Source organism: Centrocercus urophasianus, unplaced genomic scaffold, assembly GCF_019232065.1.
Source record: "Centrocercus urophasianus isolate 14NV4802_14NV808 unplaced genomic scaffold, USGS_Curo_1.0 seq_18, whole genome shotgun sequence".
NCBI lineage: Eukaryota > Metazoa > Chordata > Aves > Galliformes > Phasianidae > Centrocercus > Centrocercus urophasianus.
In genome coordinates, this window is record NW_024884733.1 from 28,133,350 (window position 1) to 28,158,761 (window position 25,412).

Genomic DNA, 25,412 nt, shown 5'->3' on the forward strand with positions numbered 1-25,412 from the left:
CTCCTAAAGCAGAGAGCTGCAGGACAAAAAGCCATTGGCATTGCAGGCCAAAGCATCTGAAAAATGATGCAAGAGAATCATTCAAGTGAGTCATGGAATCACAGAATGGTTTGGTTGGAAGGGCCAAACGTTTTCCCAGCACCACGCTGCACAGCTGCTGCCTGCAGTGAGAGCCAAATGCAAGGAGCAACCCTAGTGGGAAGGCTGTAGCTCTGCAGCCATTGACCAGGCCTGCAAAAACCACAATATTGTATATTTTATTTAAATTAACAAATCTACATGTTTTCCAGGTTGCTTAAAAGCATTCTGTAAAAAGTGAACTCAACCTAAACAAAAAAAAGGATATACTTTAATAAGATCCAGGAACTATTTCTGAGACATATGAGTAGGGCTTAGGAAGTAAGAAATAAAAAAGGAGACACACACACACACAAAGCTCACACATACACACGCCCCGTAAACAAGTTGTTAGTGTTTGACACAAAATTTGGTTTGAAAGCTGCAATGCCCCATCTGTAAAGAGCCTTTACAAAAATGCAAAGCTATACTACGCTGTAAAAGAAACCATGGACACATCTATGGGAACAACATAAATATCACGTAAGAACCCAGCCTAAGAAGAACATTAAAGTTGCAAAGTCGAGCGCTCAGCCGAGGGAAATGCAGGAGCTGGGGCTGCGTGCGTGCATTTAACTCACTTTGTGTGACAGATCTGCTGCCATACGTCCTGCTGCTCTGCCTAGCACTTGTTTCCTTCAGCACGTGGCTCACGAGCTTCACTCTGCCACCTGAGCTGAAGGCCCCAGCACTTGCACTAGCAGTACAGGAGCACCAGCATCCCACCTCACAAAAACACAAACTTACCAAAAACACTCAGTGTTCCAGTTCAAGTATCCAAACCCATCCAAAGGGACTTCTGGAAGTAGCATTCAGCACGTCTGTGCTACAGTGATTTCAGTCATTCAGACACAGCAGCAGATGAGTGCCTTCACCTGGAGCGGGGCACCCAACACCGCCCACAGCTCGGGTCAACGAGGACTGGGGCAGGAGCACACACTGCTCCTGCAATCTGGTTTTCACATTCCCCTGTATTCAACAAACAGGCGTGAAGCCCACTGATGGAGCACGGGGGTTCTTCTTCTAGGACTTAAACAGGCAGCCTCTTTATTTTTAATGTTTTACTGGGCAGGGTGGGGATGGGTCAATGGTTGGACCTGATGAGTTTTTCCAACCTTAATGATTCTATGAAAAATGAGGCCAGCCCGAGCCCTTGTTTGAAGTCACACACAAGGAGAAGAGCAGAAGTGCTCATCCACTCACCATCAGCACCAGCTTTGTGCTGCCCAACAAAAACTTGAGGTCAGGTCTGCCACCTCCTAACATCTGAATGTGCGACTTTGCGACATTAATGCTTTTCTAGCAGATATTTATGTGCTTGAGAGTAACACAATATACACAGCCCTCCCCCAGAAATAACTACACCATATTAAAGTTTACAAATGTTCTGCTCGGTGTCACTGCTCTGTGACAATACACAAGCTGTGGTGCTTAAAAGGCAAGGTACATCAGACACGGCCCCTGCAGGAGAGCACTGCGTCGTCCTGTGCCTGCCACTGCACCCCTGGGTGTCACTCCTGAGCCTCCTTGCGAGCCAGCTTATAAACCTCTGTGGGGCCATCCACGTGGGTGATGGTGGTGGTGAGCTGGAGCTCCTCCCCGCTGCTCACCCCCAGGTCACCTGCAAAACACAGCGATGCCATCAGATGGTCCTCACAATGCACCGTTGCACGGTTCCAAGGCAAAAGATCTGTTTTACTCACTCCAGGCTCTCAGGAATTACCTGAGCCACGGGCTATTCTACGAACGCTGTGTCAGGGGATTGGAACTAGGTGATTTTTGAGGGCCCTTCCAACCCATTCTGTGCTTGTGTGAACACTTTTATCTGAGGCCATTACAGTGCCAGCGTGTGGGCAGAGGAAGATCTCAGTGCTACTGTAGGTCACTGAAAGGCAAACAAGAGCACTGCCACTCTCCACTTGCCCACGTTTCTGTTCCCTTCATTTTGGAGCTATGCGGTTACAACTGGGCAACACCAAAAAGTACAAAAAACCAAGCCACGAGATTTTAGACAGCTATGGCTGAATACTTAAACCTGTCTAACCTAGTCAATAATTAGATGTCTGCTAAGACAACAGTGCTCTGAAGAACGAGCCGTCATTCGCACAACATTTCAGTGTGCTGGACGTGCAACTTCGCCAATAAGGATGCACAAAAAGCATCACCCACTTTACATCTTTCTTCCAATGTAACATTTGCAAACAGAGCACTCGGGGCCACTTACCATTCGACTGATCCTCCCCGTAGTTCTTGTGCGACGGCGCATACAGGAACATGAGTGCAAAGACATAGAGGTTCCACATCCCGTAGATGCCGGTGAAGAAGGCACTGTTCACCTGTATCGTGATGTCCCCCCACTTCCAGTGGCCTTCTGTCACCTGCCCATCAGAAAGCAGCCAGTTAGCTGAGTTAGCTGAGCTATGAATTCAGCCTGCTAGAATGCAGATGTGATGCTACAGCTCCAACTTGGAGAAATGAGAGAAGTGTCAGTTCCGTGAGACCAGGGCTCTAGGTACAAAGCAGTGCAGCTAGGCTGGAATTCTCTGCTTCAGTCCCAGTCTGCAAGGAAAAAACACTGCTTACAATGGGACTGCATCAGGCTTTCTTTAGTTTATCATTCTTACACATGATCAAATCCCTCGCGTTCTGCAATACGTGGCTGCCACAGCTGATGTGCTCAGCAAAGGCCGCCACAGAAAGGGCAGTACCTCAGAGACAGCCACTTACATCTGAGAACATGAGACTTCTATAAATAGACCTACTATACAAGAGGAAGTGGCATGAATAATGCCAAGAGTGATGTGCTGGGTGCCTTCCTGCTGCCTCTCTCTTATAAGGCCCAGGCTGCCTGCAGCAGCCCTCAACACACAGGGATTTGTCAGGATTTACCCAACCAATGCTAATATTACATGGACCATTCGCACTGAAATGCTGTCTTTCCATTAATGAAAATGACATGTGACAGTAGCATGCCTTCTCCTGATATGAAAATGACAGGACATTCTGCTCCAAAGAGAAGCCACAGCAGCACAACCTCGCCTACAGGGGAAGACAAAAGCTCTCCTTGAAAAGAGCTGCTGGACAAGAGCCTTTGTGTTATACCTAAAGTCACCGACACTCAGTGATGAACCAAATCACCAACCGGCATTGCTAAGGACTGCTTCAGCCTAGCAGGCTTTTAAGAACAAAATCCTTTGCTACTGTGTTTGCCACTGGGACACACCATGTACCCCACAGCATAAGCAGGGCAGCGAAAGAGAACCTACTCCTCCAGGGATAATTCCATTGGATTGGATTTGCAAGGCTGTGCACCACTGTTCTCCTGAAGCTGCAAGCTGCTTATGCTTAGGAACAGCCGTAAATGGCAGCTTTGAAACAGATGCAATCTTAACTACAAACTGTTACTTGAAGTAAACCATCAAAGTATATTTAAACAGCTATATAAGCTCATGCATGATGCAGAGAGACTGCATCATAGCTCAGAATAAGTAGGTATATATCCTGCTAGAAACAACAGGGTTGTAAAGTCAGAGCCCGGAAAGACCGAATTCTGGCATTTCTTTGTGGGTACAGAAAGCCACCAGATTCTTTTAATGTGAACAGAACGATTTTGCTCTTGCTGAGTTCTCAGAAATGGCTGATATTTCAAAAAACAACAGAGCCTGCGAGCCAAAGGCCTCGGGGGAACTTTCAGCTGAAGCAACTTCATGGCAGTGTTTCAAATACATGAAAACAATTTCTTGAAAAGCGACTGATTACCAAAGGTGTCTAAAAGATGCACACCTGGTCTCTCTGAGCCTCAAGTGACTCCACCTCATCAGCCACTGGAGAAACTGGGGGTGAGATTCCCCAGCGCAGCTGGGTTTTGTCACACTCACCTGGCTCACGATGAAGAAAATGACTGTCATAGCTGCACAGGCCAGGGTGATGAGCATCAGGAACTTGAACCGAAAGATCAGCCCCTGTTTGGAGAGAAATGTCACCGGTCACATTAACAGAATCCACAAAAACACGTTCTTGTTTTTAGCATGTAAAGGACGCAAGGATAAAAAAAAAAAAAAAAAAGGAAGAAAGAAAGAAGAAAAAAAGGGTCCAACCCACGAAACCCCAAACCAAAACAACCTCCACCCACTCCTCTGCGCTGCATTCATGACAGCCAATATTCTCCGCTCCCCACACGTCTGCATTCCTCCCCAATGCTCCGAGCAGCCGTGCGTGTCCTGACAGCTCTTGCTTTCCATTACAGCTGCTTTTGGGACTGATTGACGAAGAGTTAACGTGGGAGAGGAGGCAGGGCAGGCTGAGCTACGGGTTCCATCCATGGGACAGCCTACCTGAGGGCTCCCAGTCTTTGTTAAGCAAACACTGCGCAGTATTCAGGTTTTAGCAAGACAACAGGACACTGAGCTGTGATAGCAGGGGTCTGCTGGGCCAATTCCCACCCCAGAGCCTGCAGGAAGCTGCAGCACTGCTGAACGCTCACCAGAATTACAATTTACATTCTTCTGCAATGCAAAAAGCAAGACCAACTATTTAAGGCTCTCAGCTGGGAATCCTACCGTATTCTGCATTTGCTTTTGCCAGTTACATTTTTGCTTTAAAAATATTTGTATATTTTAAACAACTTCTGAAATTTTGATGGTAACATCTGTGCATACACAATTACTGGGCTATAGAGTAACAATAAATGACCATTAGTTTTACTTTCCCAGACCAGGCTCGTGCTTGCCAGATGGCTCTACGGCCACAACAGCTCTATAACAAAAGCTAACATCCTCTGCCTCTTGCTAAAGGGAAAGATGGAAAAATTCTTTCAAGTGCCATTTTCTACTGTTCACGTGCATTCCTGAGGAGTGATAACCAACCTGCTGAAAGCTGACCATACTGTACAGAAAGATGCTGCTCACAGATTTTACAGAGCCGTGAAAACAACAGGGTCTCTCAGCTCAAGTACCTGAAGTCAGCTGTTCATGCTGCACAGCAAGTAAAGAGCTAGGACAGAAACAAGACTCAGGGGCTACCGAGGGGGGAAAATAAGCTGAATGCATCTGATTTTGACCCTAATGTGACAGTTTCCCTCCTGCACTTTGGTTAGGAAAAGACAACCCCATAAATCTGAATTCATGTCATTAAAAAAAGAGGGTGGTGTTGGTAATATTTACCATTAAACATAATAATTAATGTTAGACAAGGAGAAACCAGGGAGCACTTTCATCACTTTAAATGGGGGTATGGGCAATTTTAATCTATCCCCCAACAGAGTTCAGCAAGCTGGGAGACAACCACCACTGAAAAACCAAGAGCTGGTTTACATACCCTGAGAGATTAAAACAATCACAGCCAGAGACCCCCAGAAAGAAAAAGATGCCATGGCAGTCAAAGGGAACAAAAGGCAGCTGGGAGATTTGAGCAGATAAGAAAACCAACGAGGATCGAACCTCCCAGCTCAGGCCTGCAGTAACAGTGAAGGTTTCAGTAGAGCCCTCAGGTGAAAAGCCATTTTACAAACAAAAGGCTCCATGCAGCAAGGAGTGACTACCTCGTAATGCAGGCGGCGGGCCTTGCTCATTGCTGGCAGGCTGGACTGCTTTCCACTGATGTTTCTGAACACTTGGAAGACCATAAAACACAGGAAAAGAAAATAGAGGCACAAGCAGATTCCTGCGACTATAATAAAGGCCATCTGAGTGGCAGAGTCAAAAGAAAATGGCATGAAATAACAGAAAAGATTATTTGGGTGATTCACTTCTTCTAACATGATCCCAAGAGTCATTGTTAACCTCCTGGTGGGAAGTCTGTATTAACAGCAGGACCTGGACCCCCTGTGCTGCCTCACAGATTTCCATGTCTCCAAGCACAGCACCAGTCCCAACATCTGGCACCAAACCTCCCACTACGGCTTCAATGTCCACCATGGGACCCTGCAGTGCCCGGCTCTGGCCAGCCAGGTGGAAAAAGGCCTCCTATGGCTGCAGCTATCAGGCAGCAGCATCCACAGGGCAAGCCCACCTCCCTCAGCCACCAACAATGTGTGCTGGGCCTGGACTGGGTAGAAGGATACAGCCAGCTCTGTGCCAACCTCTGTGGTCCAGATGCTGTAGAAGGGATTTTTCAGCTGCACTCCCCTGCAAAAAGAAGACACAGAGCTGTCACAGAAGCCAAGAGACTTACAGAGAACTCCACATCTGCTCTGCAGTCTGCAGAGAGCTGCCCCTGCTGCTTGTCCCCGTGGGGGAGGAGGACACAGAGGTGGGAGGCATGTCCTACAGGACAAGATGCACAGATGTGAGGAGCCCAAAAGCCTCAACATCTTCACTAGGAGTCTACTCCCTCCTCATGAGACAGGGCTGCACATCCACCCACAAGCTCCTTGCTCCCAAGGCACCGTAAACCTATGTGCTTGAAGTCAGACACCAACCTCTGCCCACTGCTCAGGGAAGGCTCCTGGGGCACGTGGCTGGAGGGCAGTGACACCTACCTCTCACACATGTCAAAGATGAAGAGGCAGAAGGAGCCAACAGCTATGGGTCCAACCTGCTTCCAGTACCCCGAGAGGCGGTTCCGCTCATTCTGGTCCTAATGGAAGGATGGGGAGGAGAAAAGACGTGAGAAAGAACAAGTTAGCCTGCAGTCCTCTCACCTGGAACAAGTCCCCAGAGCACCGTTTGCAATGCCCACCGAAGGATTCTGGTATTGCTACAAGGGGGCATGGAGACGCCTTCTGTCCTGTCATACCCACCATCATGTGCTCTCCGCAGAAGATGATCCAAAACGACAGCAGCATGGCATAGAAAATGCCTTGTCGAATGTCTCCAAAGAGCAACATCCAAGTCCAGTCAAATCCGATGGAAAACCACTCCACTGGGATGTTAATGAATGTCATGGAAATTCCCAGAGCAAAGATGACCCTGCAGAGACAGAAACACCATCTCTGTCCAGTTTGCATGGAGGGGACCCGGAGCCAGAGTCAGAGCTGTTCCCAGCAAGGGACAAGAAAACTCCACACTGGGCAGCGGCAGCAGATTTTCAAGGAGGGACTCAGCTCCTCTGGGGTAAATGCAGCTATTCCTTTTCTGGGGGGTTTATGTAACAGAAGAGAGATGCTGTGGACATCTACTGGAGTGGACAGGAGGGAGAAGAGACGGTTCCCGATCCTCAGCTGTTTGCCCTGCCTGGCTCACTGACTGGCACGGTCAGGACCTGCTCAGCATGGATCTCCTTTGCCTCAGGGCCACCCTTCCCAGCGCAGTGCCCTCACTCACTTCTCCAGCAGCACAGGAGCGCGCGTCATCAGCGTGATCCGCCTCCAGTACCAGACCATGATGATCAAAATGCTGGGGGTGAGGAAGGTCTTCATGGCAAACCACACTTTTGTAAAGCCGCCGTTTTGGTGGATACCCTGAGGAGAAACAATGTGCAGTGTGACATCTGTATGACTTTTGGTATCATGACTGTTCATGCTTACGGGAGCTGGCAGGAGAGGCATGCATTTACTGCGCCAGCACACGTAGATGCAAGCACCCTTTGAAAGTCGTGGTCTGGCCAAGGCAGGAAGGGAGCAGCTGCCTGCTTAGCACCCAGACCATCCGAGGAGGCCTCAGAAGTCCCGGAAACAAAAGCCAAAACCCACAGCTTCCATCATGAGGCAGAAAGCGGTCAGAGAGGCACTTCTGACACAGCGTGGAAAAAAACGGACAGAACTGCTCTCAGACAAGTAACAAGATACTCATGCAGCTAAGTCACCACGGGTGGGAAAAGCAGAGGCCAAATTAATGCAGCTCTCCAGACACAAGTCCTCCCACCGCCGTCTGCAGCCACCACCAGCGGCCGGCTCACCACCAGGCGGATGTCCTTGATTTCCCCGATGCCCACATTAATGCCCTTCCTCTCGTTCACGGGCAGGCGGATGTTGATGAGGTAGTACTTGTGAGCCACGCTGCCGATCTCCATGAAGGGAAGGAAGTCGCAGTCGTAGTGACGGCCCTCAGACTCCAGGGTCTAAAGAAAGGGAGGTGGCAGCACAGTCAGCTGCGCCCCGCACAGCGCACGGCCACGCGAACCCCAGCAGCGAACCGAGCATCACTGGTGCTGAGATCACCTGCTCATTCCCATCCTATCCTAAGGCCTGGGGAGAGCCTTGGGACACAGCCATTTGAGGACGCAGGGATCTTTTTCCTTTAATTTTATGTTGCTTTGGGTCATTGAGTCGATAGCATTCAAACTCAAACAGGTTCACATGTCAGGCTCTAAGCCCAACTTCAAGTAAGTGCAGCCTTTCAAGATGGAAGATTACTTTGGGACCCAAATACCTCCACCAGCAAATATAGCTTGAGCCAAATCTGCAACCTCTCCCACATGACTGAATTTGGAGTGTCTGCAGCCCTGTTTTACCAGCAGCACTCCCCTCCACACCTTATACACATTTACAGTGCACGTATGGCTCTATGGAAGAGCAAAGGGGTTACTGGTGGTAGAGGTGAACTTCTGAGAGAGACTATGAGACAGGAGAACAAGGCATAGGGCTGAAAAGCATGCCGAAGACACCAGATTGATTTCAGCGCAGGAATTACAGTCTGCAGCATGAAAAGAAATACATATTCAAACAAGATGCTCTGTTCTCACTGCTCGTTGTGCTCGTTACTTATAAGCTTTGTAGCTTTTATGCATAAGCTTTGTAGCTTCAGGCATTAAGAAGTTATTTTAAGAAACTCCCACCCTGCCACATTCTGTGAGTGCTGCAGCATGCTTCTTTGCCACTCCTGAATAACAAGCTTTTGTGCATCACAGAAGCAGGAGACAGAAAGGTCTAACTGCTTTAGAGCAGTGTGGGGTACACAGATCCTAAAGCCTCCGACTCTGCCTGCAGCTGGATCTATGCACTGACCTCACACCTCTCTTACCTACTGTCTGACCTCATCTCTTACATCACCAAACAGAACCAGATTGCATGTGAAGCTCATTCGATTTTTAAAGCTTTGGAGCCAAGAATGGCAACAAGCTTGAAAGCTACAGGTGAACAATTCTAAGAAACACCAGAAGGAAAAGCAAGAGAACAATTCCCACTGCTCACCCACACCTCCCCACCTCCAGCACCACGAGAACACCTTACTTTTGGGGAGCCAAAGGTGCATTTCAGCTTCCTGATCTCTATTGCATGTGCTATTTCTTCCCAATCATTAAACATGTCATCACGATACGCTAAGGACACATCCAGGGTAATTTCTGCATTTTCTTCTGTAAGAGAGAGGAAACATGGAGATTCTTAGGAGTGGTACAGAACACCACAAAGGTAGGACAGCCCCAGCACGTTGAAAGGACATGAGAGGCACATAGTTACAAAGGATGGAAATTTTTGCATTCCAAATGTCACAGTTCAAATGATCTTTACCAAAACATTTATCTCCTCTATGGTAGAGAAGAAAGAACCTGAAGCTCTGGCATCTTGCTGACATACCATGACATAGCTATGCTATGGGTGTGGGTGAAGAGCATTACTTATTCATGCAGCATTAGGAGCAATAATCTGGAATCCAGACAGTTGCAGAGAGGCAGGCAGGCAGCCAGCCATCAGCAGCCCTCACTGCGGGCTGGCAGGGGGACAGAAGGACAGGCTGGCACACACTGCTGCTGCAGGCAGCACAGGGTACACAACAGCCCCTTCCACATCAGGATATGGCAGACTGCATCACAGCATTTGCTTCCATTTGACAGTGAAGCAGCATTTGCTTACAGAGAGCCACAAAATAAGATGAACCATGCAACTGCACGTGCTGTACACGGTTAGATGAACCGTGTAAAGGAGAAACTATGCAACTAGTGGTACCCCTTGTTCATTTGGACTGACAGCACTAGTCATCCATCAACGTAATGCTGGGTTTCTGCTGGATGCAGATCACCTACCATAAATATTAAGGCCCAACACCTAAAATAAGAAGGCCTGCAATACGCTCCTTAACACAGCAGTTTTCTGCCAGAGATCTTAAATGGAAGAATAAAAGGGTTGCACTGATCCTCGGGTGGGGAAGGGGTCAGGGAGACACTGCTGGAGAGTCACAATGCACTACAAGCACAAATCACTTAAAACTGCCCATAACTGCTCTCAGAAGGTAAATCAGGGTTCTTGGAATGATATGAAAACATTACCCCAAGTACCTTAAAAAAAAGAATAAGGAAAAAAGAGAAAAATTGCAACATAGCTATGTTGTCCTTGCTGGAAAAAGGAAAGGCTGCAACCTCAGAAATGACTCCTACACATACCATGTAAGTGAAGCCTTTCTACATCAGGATTTTGAGGTCCCCCCCAACCCAGCACTGACTGCTTTCTTCCTGCACAGAGGCACCAGCTTGCACATCAAACACGCAGAGCTGATGCATCCAGCTACAGAACCACACAGCATGTTCATACTCTCCCTTACCTGGAGGGAAAACTAGAGGGGCAAATAATGAATTAGGAGGGGAGGGTTCCTGGGCTTCGTGTCTCCCCTGGACCTCTTCCTAGGAAGAATATTGGGAATATGGGGCATACCTGCCTTTAAAAATGCTCTTGCTAGGATCTTGCTGTAAGGAAGAAATGAGGCTAGAACACTTACTGAGGGACTCTAAGCGAGTCAGCTCATGAAACTGAAAGAGTTACAGCTGAAGTCTGCCAAGCAGCAACACAAACAGCTTAAAAACCCAAGGCAAGCCTGTACCAGCTCCACCAGATGTAAAATCCTCCTCTTTACCAGGCACGGCTCCAAGGGAAGGCTCTGAAAGAGGCACGCGTTCTGCAGCATGTGCGTGCTACAACCTAGCTGCTTCCATCCATCAGCAGCCCCTCAGAGAGCTGCTGGAGCTTCACGTGCCCTGCTGCTCACTGTGCCAGGGCCCAAACGCTGCTCCTGCTGCAAGCTGCTCACGCTTTCACTGCTGCTGATTGCTCACACTCGCAGGTCCCTGGAAACACGCAGCAGCGTGCCTGTGGCTCCAGGCCAGCAGCCTGTGGGTGAGCTCACACACACACACACACACACACACACACACACACACACACACGTCCCACTGCCCTGTGCAGGGAGATGAGGAGGTGTGCAAAGCTGTGGGCACCAATCAGAGCTTCCTGAGTAAGGGCTGAGCACAGGAATGGGCTGCAACGAAACACGAGCGCTTGGTGAGCTTTGAAGTGCAGCACAGAACGCTCTGCTGCTCCAAAAGAATCTGGCCTTCATAATGCTGCAGGGGAACCTTGCACATCCACAAAGAACTGTGTGCATGGGATATGCACGTCCCATATATTTGTCAACTTCTTCAGCCATTTGTGTGGGGACCACGTGGTGGCATTGCCCATCCAAAAGGATGGGAAGGGCCGTGGATGGGATCGGCGGTTTCAGCTTGCTATTTGTGTAGCGTTTGGAGGTGGTTCTGTTAGGTCTTAATGTGGATGCAACTCAATTCTTCTGAGCATTTTTTTGCATACATGTGATCTATACCATCTTGACTGATATCGAGCTCCTTCCCACAGGCACTGATTAGGTTTCCATGAAACAAGCAGTTGCCATCTCAGATCCGCTATTTAGAAGACCAGTGCAAACAGATAAATGGGAACATAAGGTTGAACTTGGCCCAATTAGAAAGAACTGCAAACTCCATTTCAGAAGCCATAAAACCAACTGGAATGCTTGGGACTAAATCCAACAAAAACAGCTTTCGTTATTTCATCTCTGTAATCCAAGTGTTGCTGCTGCCACTGAGGATGAAAAGCAGACAGCAGAAAATATATACCAGCGTATGTTTGTGCAGTGATAGATTATCATCCATGCCTGAACTTCTATCTTTCTCTACATCAGGGTAACATCTCCCCTTAGATTAGAGTTTGGTGTGAATACCCTCCCTGGGGATCAATACATACATCTCTGTAGGGGAACAACCAAGGACCATGACTTGCTGTTCAGCTGAAACTGAATGAGGAAGAGTTCCTATTGCTGTACTTCATTATTCCATGGAGGCATCCACCTCCAGGCACCTCTGGCATCTTCAACCCCACCACACAAACCCACATGGGACAGTTCTGGGACCAGAAAGCGTGAGAGCAGCCACATCCCAAGAGATCTCTGGCCGGTGGTACAGGGTGAGTATTGCCACCTTGCCGACAGATAAGCAAACAATTTGTTATTTTGCTTTAAAAAAAAAAGAAAAAGAAAAAAAAAAAAAGTGAATTCAGGCTGAGAACAGACTCAGAAAAGCAGGGACAGAGCGCAGTGTTTTAATTATTCAAGGCTGAGGCACAGCAGGAGGGGGAGAACCGCGGAAGGAAGGAGGAGGACAAGCTGGCAGGCACCTACACTCCGCCTTTCAGATGCTAAGGCATTCAAGGAAAGTCATTGCTTGGTTCCTCCATGCATGCCAAACAAGATCCTCCAGAAATTCCCAAAACAAAAGGTATGAATATGCAGACAGAGATCTGCTTATCCAGCACCAGAAGCCAGAGCTGTGCACGGCAAAGCCTCAGCAATCCTGGCCAGCACAGAGCATGGAGATAGTGCCTGGGTCATCCACAGCCTGGCAAACCAGCTCTGGGGTTGGAAGCAGTGACACCCTCACCAGCATCACGGGTTTATCTGAAAACACTTCCAAGCTTGCCTGTGTTCATTTTGTGATATGTTTGGTTGGTCTGGCTATCTGTGTGTACCAGGGATGGCCAACCATGAGAAGATGCCATCCTGCTGGGGCTCCCAGCCCGGAGATCTGACACCCCCATCACAGGACTGTTAGGAAACAGCTCTTCACCAATGAATGCTCAGCACTGCACAGCTACCCAGCTGTGAGGGGAATCACTGTCCCTGGGGGTGCTGCAGAGCTGTGGGGATGTGGCACTGAGGGACGTGGGGGGTGGACTGGGCATCTTTGAGGTGTGCCTGGTTCTGTACGCAGGCACAGGGCTGCTTTGTGCCTCTCGTGCTCTCAGCACTGCCAGAGTTTTGGTGCATTTTACTGCTGACTCTGCAGTACCCAAAACTCCCCCAGGATTCACTCTAGCACAGTAGCACAGGCATCTTCCCTCCCATTACAACAGTCCAAAAAGACGGAATTTGTTTGGGAGACAGCTGTATGCCAGCTGCGTGCTAATCCAGCTATCTGGGAAGAAGCTCATGTAAGCAAACAGAAGAAACTTCACTATCATTTGCATTATGCTTCCACACTTCACTAACTCAAAAACTACAAAAGCTACCACAGACCCAAAACACACAGATTTGAACAGGAACGTGCAGCTGTGCACAATTTCTTTCTAAAGCAAAGCAGCCAGAAGTCTCTCACTTATTAATATTTTAAATTCACTGAATATAAAAAGAGAGGCAAACATTCTTCTGGAGACAGAAAACTTGATACATACCATGCTGTTCTGCCCTCTGACAAATACAGGTGCCTGTAGCTGATACCCAGCTCTGAGCAGGGCTGGTGCACCCCATTAAGTGCAAACAGCCCAAACCTGTGGCAGTGCAGGTCAGAAAGTGAGTCGAAGATAGATCTCCCATGTGCACAGGAGCACCATTCTGTGTCACTGGGGAAGAGGAGGTTAGGTGATCCCTCCTGCTCTGCAGAGCCAGTTCCTACGTACATTAAATGAAGCTCTCGAAGCTAAGTTAGCAGCAAGATTCAGACACACGTAATTATTTTAGGTTAAGTCCCCTTGCTTTTTTCTTTTTTTAAATCTGTTACAACACGATTTAGCAAGCAAGAAGCGTTATTCGCTTGTTTTGTAGACTTCACACTTCATTTGCATCTAACTTCAGCTTGACAAAAAGGGGAGGAAAGCAGCATTTCTAAGCTTTCTTCAGCCAATGAAAGGAAACCTTCAGGATGTGCCAGTAAGCTCACACAATGCAGTATTGGCATGCCTCTCTCCAAACACTTCTCACAACCTGGGAGCACCAGCAACCCCAACTGAGCCCCCAGTGATGGGGACTGGGACAGCCCACCCCCAAAACAAGACCAGACCACCTGCTCTGCTTTCAATCTTTCAGTTCCAGCCTTGAAGAAGTCGGTCACCGAGCTGCTTAAGTAAGAAGAGGAAGGAAAGGCTCTGCAATTGCAAGAGAAATGACTGTCAAAAAGCTCGTTTAGCATTTTAAGAGCCTGCCCCAGGTGCTGGCCAGGTGCTTATTCCAGCTCAGTGCTTCCAGCCTGAGAACAGTGATGGCTCTGTGCAGCGGCCCGGTGAAGCCTGGGAAGTGAGGAAGGCACAAAGCTTCTCTATATGTTAGAGATTATTATAGGGTTAAGAGCATCTGCAAGCTTTAGAAAGCCCAGTTTTTAACTTCTCTTGGTGACCATCAGCTACATGGCTGCTCCAGCAAAACAGCTGCCCACGCCCCAGTTCAGCCCAGTTTGAGAGGCAAATTGTTTGATTGCTGTCGGGCTGTAATTGTTAAGAGAGGGATTTTCCACAACTTCAGAACACACAGACACACCTGCAGCTGTCTTTTGGTAAGGGGCAGAGCAGACTGTGTGTGTGTGTGTGTTACACTTCACCTTCTCCCAGGCACAGGGTAAATCCCAGTAAGTCAGCTTCTTCCACGGTTCCCATACTGGTGTGGTTTGGCCATTTCATTTTGACCACTGCAGCTTCAAGGTGAACTACTTTGCATCCACATTTCTCAAATCCAACCCAAGCACAAATGCATCTCAGCACCTGACAGAACCTGTCCTGTGTTCATGAAACACTCAGAAGTTGTACAAAGGGCCATGGCTCAGTGGGAAATATTGGTGGGAGGTGGATGGTTGGAGTGGATGACCTCAGAGGTCTTTTCCAACCTCAGTGATCCTATCACTGTATGACTGGAGGCAAAAACTGCCCTCACAGGGACTTGATCTACTGCAAGCTGGGCACTCTACAACTTGAACTACCTGGGAAAACTGCAAAAAATAAAAATAATAAAAAAAAAAAAAATATATATATACAAGAGTGCACACTATGAAAGCAAATTGCTGAATTTAAACCAGGGTAGGTCTTAACTTTACACGGTCTGAGAGCAATAAGGTAAGGGGGAATGGTTTTAAACTAAAAGAAGGGGGTTGTGTTAGATATTACTGGAAAGTTCTTCCCTCAGAAGGTGGTGAGGCCTCAGTACTGCTGCCCAGAGCTGTGGGTGCCCCATCCCTGGAGGTGCCCAAGCCATGGATGGGGCCCTGAGCACCTGGGTTATGGAAGGGCCCACACTGTACCATCTCATTGCTAACCTCCACCTTTCTGCATCATCTCCCTGCGTTTGGGCACTCAGCAATTAGCATATGGTACTGCATAAAGGCAACATGAAACTGATGCTGCAAAGCCTATGCACAGTAAGTAATAAAGGGCAGGGTGCAACTTACTCAGGTCATTGTCCATCTTGAAGGCGATGTCCAGCTGCATGATGAAGAGCATGAACTGGAACCAGGGGCTCATCTCCTTGTTGGGGAGAGGGATGTGCACAGCAAACACGATGTCATTGGCCTCAATCTGCCTGCTGACCGCCTCATCAAAGTCCTTGAGCTTCTCGCAGGGGTTGGATCCCCAGGGCATCAGCCACTTGGTCTTGTGGTGGTTTTTTCTTATGTCAATGCACTTCACTGACATGTAAGGAACAGCTGTAGTGGGGCTGGGAGCTGCAAGTGAAAGAATCGTGCTTTTAGAATCAGCATCTCGCGCAGTGGTTTCCCCACCAAAACACGCAGCTCCCTTTTCAGCTATTTGAAGGCAACTCAAAACAAATGCATCCAGTGATCCTCCTTCACAGCTCCTTGATCCCACAGTTAGTTAGCCTTATTATGCCTGCAGATGTATTACTGACTCTGCAGTGTTATCAAAACAGAATTTAGCCCAAGCACTGGGAATCCTCTGAGACAGCTCCTAGAGCTGCCCTGTCCCACCAGCAGGGGTGCAGGCACCCATCCACCTTGTGTCAGGGAGATGTCCAACACCTCACATCAGATAGCTAAGCTGTGGGCAATCAGCCTGCTCTGGCTTTACATCCAGGAGGAAATGGTTGGAAATACAGAACGCAAACAGGGATAAAAGCAGAAGAGAAATGCATTCAGCCATCAACCAGGCCTCCACTACTGAATTCACATCTTCACACATTCACATCTTCCTAAGAAAAGGCTTTTGAAGACTGAAATGTGTTTTCTAACACAGTTCTGCCCCTCAAAGCCTTTATGTGAAGGCAGTTCAGCCTTGCTTCTGTCGCCCTTTGGTAAATCAGCATTTCAGTGCTACCTGCATGCACTGCAGAACTGGTGAACTCTGACTGCAGCCAATGTGACTTGGGGGTGCCAGCAGTCAGAGCTCAGTGACAGTTCTCCTGCCCCTCACAGCTCTTGGTCACAAGAGGCAACACTAAGCAATGCATTCTGCTGCCACTGAAACAGGGCTGTCTTATTTTCCAAAGTATTATTCATGAAGCATCATCACATGCTCTCACTAACTTCTCCCAGGTTCACAGGATTTGGAAAGCAGAAAGAACAGGTAAGCTCTTAAGCTGTTTAAAGAATTGTATTTACTTCTTTGAACTTCTGAGTCCGACCAAACCTGTTCCATCCCTTTTTAAAGGAAAACAGAGAGAAGTTAGAAAGTTAAGTGCAAACTCAATAATGTGAGAGTGCTCCAATGAAGAGCAAGGAGCACTGAAACATTCCTACACCGTGAATTAAAGCAGGAGGAGCACGCAGTGCAACAGATAACTGGATGTCAACACCTGCAGGGAAGAAGGGGGCCAAGGAGGCCAGGAATGGTCTGAAATCAGCCAGCCAGCCCATGGGCTCCTACAGAACTACTTCCATGCTGTGACCATCATCCCTCTGACACACAGCCCAGGACTTCTGTGCAGACTCTAGCCCACCAAAAACACCCCCCATCAGGTAATGGCACCCAATGGACCAACTCAAGCCCTTCAATGAGACAAATGGAACAAGCCAATGCACCAGCACCCCTCAGATGCCAGAATGAAGCAGTAAAAGAAAATATATGGAGCATTCAAAAAAAAAAAAAAAAAAAAATAGCTTCACTGCAAGCCCAGGGTTACAGAATGTACTCAAGGTGGACCAACAGTGCATTAAACACAGAAGTCATACGGCGCAATGTTGTTCTACCATGACTCGATGCAGAAACTGATAGCAGTGTCTAAAACTGCAGCTGTGAGCAAGAATGGAGAATGCTCTGAGAAATAAGCCAGATAGTCAGGCCAAGCCCTCTCAGAGCTTCTTAACCTCATAAGATCTATGTGATTTAGAAGTAGGCATTTCTGAATTAAGAGATACAGTTACTTCTGCAGGAAAGGCTCACGTTTCCCACTTTGATGCAGCTCATTACAGCCATAAATACACGTTTTCATCACGGGCTGATTACGATTTTAAAGCCCTGGCATGCTAACATAAGTATCTCCCTGCCAAAGCTACAGCTTTGAGGAGCAAGAGACAATTCCTATACATTCTTCTTGTCAGGAGCCAGGCACCAAACAAACGTCGGCACTTGGCTTGGGTTACTTGTCTGGCTCCATTCCCATTACATTCAAGCAAGTGTTGAACCCAGTGGAAAAAAAAAAAACACTTTGGGAAACTGCAGCCAAGTCAACTAACAGCATTACAAAGTGCTATGCAAAACAAAGCGAGCATCAAGGGATCGCAGCCGGCAGCGGTGCCAAGCAGGCTGCCTTCCGCCTGCTCCATCCGTGGGCTGCGAGGTGGGGTGGCTCCGACTGACGTATTATACGATATATGCCTGCCCAGAAATAGTGCCATGGCACTTTTTGCTCAACAGCAGATAAGCCCCAGCCGTGCTCCTGCTGTGCTGGCTGGGATGAGAAGTCAGGCCCTTCCCCAGCCGCAGGGCTGGAGGCAGCCTCCACCCTGTGGGGCTGCTGGGACCCACGGGAGCCCCAAGGATATCCCGGCTCCCAGGGCTGGGGCCACTCCATGGGTGCTGAGAAATCCTCCAAGCCACTGCCTATGAGAAAGTTTGTATGCTCAAGCTGGTGTAACTCTGTCTGCAGGACAAAGCGGCCCCTAAAAAGGACACAGGAAATCAGAAGCCGAATCGCTTTCAGCTTTGAATGATCCCAATCTGCTCAGCCTTGTGTTGAATCATGAGCTGTGATTCATCGGAGACTCAGAAGATGGCAAGGTTACACAAATGCTCCAAAGTAGAGGAGCTGAAGGAGGCATCTCAGCAGACTTCACATCTACTGACAGCAGTGGTCAGAGAAGCCAGAGATCCTGCAAGCTGATTCAGCACAGCGTTTCATCAGCGCTGGCAGCCGTCCCACTGCCAAACAGTGAGGATTTTTCTCCTCCATCTCAAGTGGAATCAAAATTCTTCCACTTCCCATAGACTACACAGAGCAGGAGGGAGCACCCATCGCACAGCTGGGACCTCTCAGCTCACCAGCCCTGCATCCAGCCCTGCCTTCTGCTTCCACCCCCACACCGCCTGGCCAAGCTCTGCAGGAACAGAGCATCCCATGCCACGCACCAGGGGAGCAGCGACAGCCATTTCCCCAGCAGGACAGAGGCAGGTGGGCTGCAGGTGCCTCGAGCTGCTCAGCCAGGGGCAGATTCAGTGAAACAAACAGCTCTTTTTCATCTGTTTTTCAGACGTTTTAGTTCACAGACAGCCATCCCAGCTCGGCCGCTCAAAAAGGCGAGTGCCCATTCCCCAGCCAACGTGAGCACAATTAATGGCAAAATCCTACCCACAATTCTCAGGTTTTTTTGTATACAAATGTAGTTACCAAAGCTTCACGTTACAGAACTGTGCTTCCTCGGCCAGCCTGTTAAAGATGAATGCAATGAATTCTCAAGCAAATCTTTCCTTCCTCCCTAGCCCTGCAAACAGGGCGCTCAGCCCACGCACCACAGCAGCATCCTCTTCTCCCACGCATGTCCTTACCTCTGGGATATATATTTTGCTCCTTCTCATCTAGAACACCTACAGCATTTCCAATTAACTACTGACCCTTGCTCTCGCACCATAAACAAACCCTTTACAAAATCTCAATTGCATTGTGTCTACATTGATTAAAGCTTGAATCCCACTGACCTCATGCAGTGTTAACTTCTCCCATGCACCGGGAGCATTCTGCTTTTCTACTCAATTACCCCCTTCTGTGCAGAGCCATCACTACCCAATGAGCACACACAATGGGCTTCTGCTTCATTACACTAACCAACAGCAGGATAGGAATAAACAAGCTAATTTATCATCCAACAGACTGAGGTTTTCCAGCGAGAGCGGTGAGAACCTGAATAACGTTATATTTACTTATAAATACATGTTTATTACAGCACAAAAGTTTTCTGCCTCCCTCTTCGCTAACCTTACTGCTACCAATCCAGTGTTAATGACTGCCCACCACAGAAATCCTTCCTTTCCTCTCGCCTACATAAAAGCCATTTTTCTTAAGAATGACGGCACAGAATTGCTGTCCATTTAAATATCGAATGGATCTCTAAAACAAAGGAAATCTCAGTACTGCTGTCCCAAAATTGGGTTCTTAGTTCCCCACTGATTTGAGTTCCTAATTCGCTACTGCTTCTCAGCATCCATTAAGCTACCATGCTATCCAAGAAGCCCCTTGCCCTTGTGAAAAGCAAATATTTTGTGATATTTCATCACCTTTTACTCCACTTCTGGAGCTGTAACTGCTTTTTCTGTCCAATGCAGTACAGGTAAGGCTCACAACAGGAAAATCCATTCCACTCCTGGTCAAGAGGCAGAGGGGTGTTTACAGAAGGGCGCCAGCTCTGCACGTGGTTCCAGTGGAGCTGCTGGGGCAGATGAGCACTGCTGGCTCTGCCTTCCCCAGCCCATCTCTCACTGCTGGGCCGTAGGAATGAACCTGTCCAAGCACACACGGCCTGTCTGTGTGATTCCCAACCCACATCTGCACCCTGCATCCAGGATTTCTGCACTTCCCTGCAGTCAGAAGCTGTGGGTGCCCCTTTGGAGCAGGAGGAGCCGTGAGCTGATTGTCACAGAGCTGCAGCCACGCAGATGCCATGAGTGCCATCGGCGTCAGACACACAATCCCCATGGTGACACCCGAGGGCTGGAGTTGGCACAGAAGTGCTGTGACACCCCTTCCTCCTTCCCAGGCACCCTGCAGGACTGGTGCATCGACTTCAGAGGCCGGGGCTGTTACCTGCTGCACAGCACACTTCCTGCTGAGCAGTTCTCCCTGCAGGGCAGCCTGCCCACATCTGATAAAGCCAAGCGCAGGCAGCACCAAACAGAGGTGCAGGAGCAGCTCCTGCTGTACATCAGCTGTGAGGGACAGCATTTCTCTGACACAGCTCTCCCCAGAGAGCTCTAGTTTGAAAGTGATGCGACTGTGAGAAGAGTGGGAGAAGAAAATATAAAGAAAAAGATTACCCCAAAGGATTTACAGCCCTGACGGCCTGCTCCTCCAAGCCTCAGCATGGCCCTCTGCCTGGGAACTGCCAATTCCTGGCACATTTGCCCATTCTGTTACAGTTGCAGCTCTTAGAAAGAGGAGTCGGGCAGTGCTGACCTTTCACGTCCGCTCTCCACTGCTCCCAGAGCTCTGCCAAGGCTGCAGCCCAGGGAATGCACTGCACAGGGCACAGCATTGGCCCTGATGGCCATAGAGCAGCACTGTGCTGGGGGGGGGAGGGGGGGCTGAAGGGGAGACTGGAAGCTGCCATAGAATCACAGAATGGCCTGGGTTGCAAAGGAGCACAACGCTCATCAGTTCCAACCCCCTGCTGTGTGCAGGTCGCCAACCAGCAGCCCAGGCTGCCCAGAGCCACATCCAGCCTGGCCTTGGATGCCTGCAGGGATGGGGCATCCACAGCCTCCTTGGGCAGCCTGTGCCACTGCCTCACCACCCTCTGGCTGAAAAACTTCCACCTCATACCCAACCCAAACCTCCCCTGTCTCAGTTTAAAACCATTCCCCCTTGTCCTATCACTATCCTCCCTTATAAGTAGCCGTTCCCCTCCTGTTCATACGCTCCCTACCATGGTAGGCCTGGTGGGCCCTGCTGCCTCCTGCCCCCACCTCAGCCCAAGGAAGGTAATGAAATCCCAGGAAAGGAAATTAAATCCTGGAAAGGCACTGCTTGGGAGCCAAACCCGACATGTAGATAATGAGCCGGGATTGTTGATAGCTGCTCAGCCATTTGCACTCATGACTCATTATCTCTCTGGGCAAGACACACGAGCAGCAGTTTTATTGGCTCCAGTCAAAACAACTCCGTTTTTTTCCCCCCCTCGGTCTTAAAGCAAGAGAAGGAAGCGGCAGAGCCGCTCGCTCCCAAATGCATGCCTTCATCCCAGCGAGGAAATAAACGCCTTCACTTCTCCAACCAGTTACGTGTGCAGAATGTATGGTCAGCTGCTGTATCCACTACTGAGTGCTGGTACACAAAGCCAGCTCTGGAGCAGGACAGAGGGAATCCTGTCCATCCTGAGGCCATCTGAAGCGCCTCCAAGCGTGTTACTGAGCAGCTGCTCCAGGAGGGCTTTGGGGGCAGCTTCTTCCCCAGAGAGCAGCAAAGAAACAGCCCTATAAAAATCACTCCTTACGGCACTTCGCATGCCTCAGCTTCACTGAGCGTAGATGCTGATGGAGCTCTGCTCTGCAAGCTCTGACTCCTGTATGCCTTCATCCCATGTTTTGCCAATGCACATTTCTAACCAAAGCCCACGGGGATGCTGATTGAAGTTCTGCACCTGGACAAAAGTGCCAGCAGAAATACGTCCGAGTTTAATAAAGCTAGCATAAATAGTTTGTTGTTCACAAACTCCATCAAGGACCAGCACTGGCAGAAAACACAGTTCCAGAGGAACGAAGCTTTCTGGCCGTATCAGGTACGAATGTGTTGCATTTGTGTATTTTTTTACTTGCAAAATAATCTGTTAAAATAGAGCACTTAGTCATTGTTTTGAAACATGACCTGACTCCCTGCTAGAGGAACGGCAGAGCTCGCTTTGTAGCTGCACTCCCGTTGTGTACATATTTTGGTTTGTCTAGACCTGAACAAACTAAAATAACCGGATTCTTGTTGTCTGTTTGGCGTGCTGGATCAAACCAGACCGGGTCACTATTTCAGTGGCACCTCAGCTCTCATCCCCCCATGCACTACAGGAGCAGCATTACTCACAGCCCTGCCCTGCGGCTACCAGCAGCTGTCCCAGCACCATCCTGGAGGGCTCGGCGCTTTGCAGAACGGCCACCGACCCAGTCTGGGTGAGGCAATAACGCAGTTTGATCTGCCTGAAGACTCGAAGTGGGGTTTTCCAGCCATGGAAGATCGGCCCATAGCACCCCCCTAGGACCTGCCAGCAGGCAGAAGACGTCCCTGTATGATCAACAAACGTCACCCTAGGTCTAAAAGAGGCATTGAGCCCTGAGCCACTGCCACACTGCCTGCAGGTCCCAGAGCCCAGCACTGGGCTGGGCCCTAATGCAGGAGGCGTGTATGGTGTATGTGCGGCAGATCCAAGCTCCATTCGGGTTCAAAGGAATTTCAAGATGAAAGAAAGAGGCCTGTGTAGCCCATGCAATCCTAAACACAGATACATCTGTTTATCACACCTCTTCCCAGGTGAAGACAGAAACAGATCCTTCAATAGGTTTGCTCTGTACACACAGCTTTATGAACTTGGAGAGCTCTGCTGCAAAACCCTTCTAGGAACAAAGACATCCTTATGACCATGGAGCACAGCTTCTCTGCACAACATGGGGCAAGAAAACGCATCCAGTGAATCAGCATCGGGTTCAGTAACCTGCATCTGAACCAGCTCCATCCAAACCAGCTCCTTCAGAAGAAACCAGGCAGAAAACCCAATCCTGGTGTTGAGCGGGTTTGGGCCTACAGGAGCAGAAAACTCAGGTTCCAACCCGATGTTGCCAGGGGCTGCTTTGTGATCGAGCACCAGAAGGATGAAAGCAAAGTTTTGCGCATTACACTTAGCAGAATTTCTCCAGCTCCCACAGAGCAGCAGTTCGCAGGGATAGGAACGCAGAACAATGGACCTGCCCTCGGAACGCCGGCTGCAGCTCTTTCTTCAGCGCCTCTGAAATGAAGATCGCTGCAAGAACGCTCCAGCCACGCTCCCCTCAACAAAAAGGGCGACGCGTCTCAGCCGCGGAGAGCAGAGGCGGCCAGGGGACGCGGCCGGGCTGCTGGACCCCGCGGGCCGCAGCGCTGGGGGAAGCCGGGCCGAGGGAACCCCGAAAGCGAACCGCGGGGGGCGGCGCCATCCCCGCCTGGAGCCGAGCCACCCCATCCCATCCCACTCCAACCCATCCCCGCCGCTGTGCCTTCCAGTACCACCGCCAGTCCCGGCTCTGCCCCCCGCCCGCCCTCCTCCATCTTTCTCCCTCCATTCCCCAGCGCTATCCGACGTCGCGCTGCGCGCTCCGGGTTCGGTGCACAGCCCCGGGACAGGCGGCCCCTTCTCCATCCCCCCTCCCCGGTTTCCTTATGACTGCTAGCATCGCTTTACGCCTGGCGAGTGCTGCCGCAGGCAGGAAGGCTCCCTCCTCCCGCGGCCCGGAGATGGGGAGGCGGTAAGGAACGAGGGAAAGCAGAATTAACAATTTGTAAAAAAAAAAAAAAAAAAAAAAAAAAAAAGGTTCGATGGTACGTTCAGCTCCAGGGCCCCGCGGCACCGGTCGCCATGCTGACGGCTCCCCTGCCTTTCTTCAGGCACGCCGCGAGCAGGCCGGGCAAACTTTTCTCTGCCCCTTCTCCAGCCCGGCACGCACAAAGGGGCCCGCGGAGCTCTGTTTGCTTAACGACAATGCCGCGCTAATGAGCTCATGGAGGCGCGGCGCTGACACCGGAACGAGCACCGGCACCGCGGCGGGGGGAGAAAGTTTGCCCCGGCGGCACTCACCGATCAGACCTCCCACCAGAAAGGCGATCACTTGGAACACCAGCAGGATCCCGCCGACGATGCACAGCTTTCGGGTGCTCATGTTCTCGATGATGGCCCCGGCCATGGTGGCGGCGGGGCCGGGCCGGGCGCGGCACTGATTGCCGGCGGGGCCGTGCGGCCGTGATTGTGGCGGGGCGGGCGCGGCGGGCGGCTTTAAGGAGCGGGGAAGCGCATCACGTGGCGCCGCCCCCCCCCCCCCCCCCGGCCCCCCACCGCCGCCCCGCCCGGCCCGGCCCCGCGCCGCTCGAGCTGCGGGCGCTGGGGGTGCGGCGGCCCCGGGGCAGCCGAGGACCGCGTGGCCTCCGGAGGGCCCCGCCGACCCGAGCGGTTCCGCGACGCTCTGAAACGCGGCACCGTGCTGGGGCGCGTAACCCTCGCGGGCCGGACGCGGTCACCGCACCCCCTGCGTCCCGGTCACGCGTCCCGGTCTCGCTCCGGTGTCCCCGTGCTGCTTTGTCCTCCTCGCACCGGCAGTCCCTCCCAGCCCCGCTGCCCTCCGAAGCTCAGAGCGGGGCTGCGAGCACGCGGGGATGTGGGTGCTGCTCTGCCCCCAGGCCGGGCGCGTCCCCGTGCGTGCCCCGTAAGAATGAGCTCGTTCCACTGCCGTCATCTGCTTTGCAGCGTTTGCGCCTTGCGGCTACTGATGGGGCACCGCGAAGTTCCGTGCCACGCTGCTGTCGGTCTTAGGATGAAGAACATTGGCTCAGACAGAGCGTTTGCATTTTAGGTGGTCCCACGTGGAGCCAGGATGGCCCTTGTGGATCCTTTCCAAAGAGTCCTGTGGCTCTGTGTAGGACGGGTCCAACGGGGAGTGGCTGAAAACACTCCTCGAGGACAACTATGCCACAGAGGGATGCAATCACTGACAAACAATGGGCAGGAATCATAGAACCATTTAGGCTGGAGAAGCTCTGAGATCCCCAACCCATCCTGCCCACTGACCGTGTGCCTCAGTGCCCCACCTACACATCAAATGAAGGACAGGTCAAATATTTAGGGGATACAACAAATAATAACCTGAAGCAAACAGTCAATAACAAGAAAAAAAACCTAGAAGAAATACAAAAAAAACCCCCAAACCAACGATCCTCCCAGGCAGGAAAGGTGCAGCGCTGGCAGTGCAATGCAGCTGCTGTGCACCCAACCCCGGGCTCCCAGCACGATGCCCACATGTGGAATGCAGACCTCTGGGTGCTCATCTGCACTGCACAGCACCACGGCAGCTCTGTGCACCACAAGAGGCAAGGCACAGTGACAGCAAACAGTTCTGGTCATAGAGTTGCATGGTAGAGAAGCAAAGTGCAAGCTCTGCCTCAAAAGGAAAGGCTGCAGCAACCAGTGCCTGACCCTTGCCCAACCACCGCATGGATGCACTGCTG

The 25,412-nt window shown here is 50.3% G+C and overlaps 1 protein-coding gene across 1 annotated transcript; it reads right to left on the reverse strand.

Moving 5' to 3' along the window:
• Nucleotides 1-238: 238 nt before the first annotated feature.
• WLS (Wnt ligand secretion mediator) lies at nt 239-24,140 on the reverse strand. Its single transcript, XM_042819624.1, has 12 exons — nt 23,992-24,140; nt 15,466-15,738; nt 9,227-9,351; nt 7,954-8,115; nt 7,380-7,516; nt 6,857-7,025; nt 6,596-6,693; nt 6,179-6,242; nt 5,657-5,800; nt 3,996-4,079; nt 2,342-2,495; nt 239-1,738 (listed from the first exon to the last, which is right to left on the reverse strand). Exons 1-12 carry the CDS (start codon nt 24,095-24,097, stop codon nt 1,629-1,631), a joined length of 1,626 nt encoding a protein of 541 aa, XP_042675558.1. The 5' UTR covers nt 24,098-24,140; the 3' UTR covers nt 239-1,628.
• Nucleotides 24,141-25,412: the final 1,272 nt, after the last annotated feature.

Bases quoted from the DNA above. Each gene is read 5' to 3' on its own strand.
- WLS (XM_042819624.1), bottom strand. From the start codon at position 24,097: ATGGCCGGGGCCATCATCGAGAACATGAGCACCCGAAAGCTGTGCATC. The intron at 8,116-9,226 runs GTAAGGTGTTCT...CCCTTTCTTTAG, and splicing joins GCACCTTTGGCTCCCCAAAA to ACCCTGGAGTCTGAGGGCCG. The intron at 5,801-6,178 runs GTATCCTTCTAC...TCTGCCACTCAG, and splicing joins AGGTTGGCACAGAGCTGGCT to ATGGCCTTTATTATAGTCGC.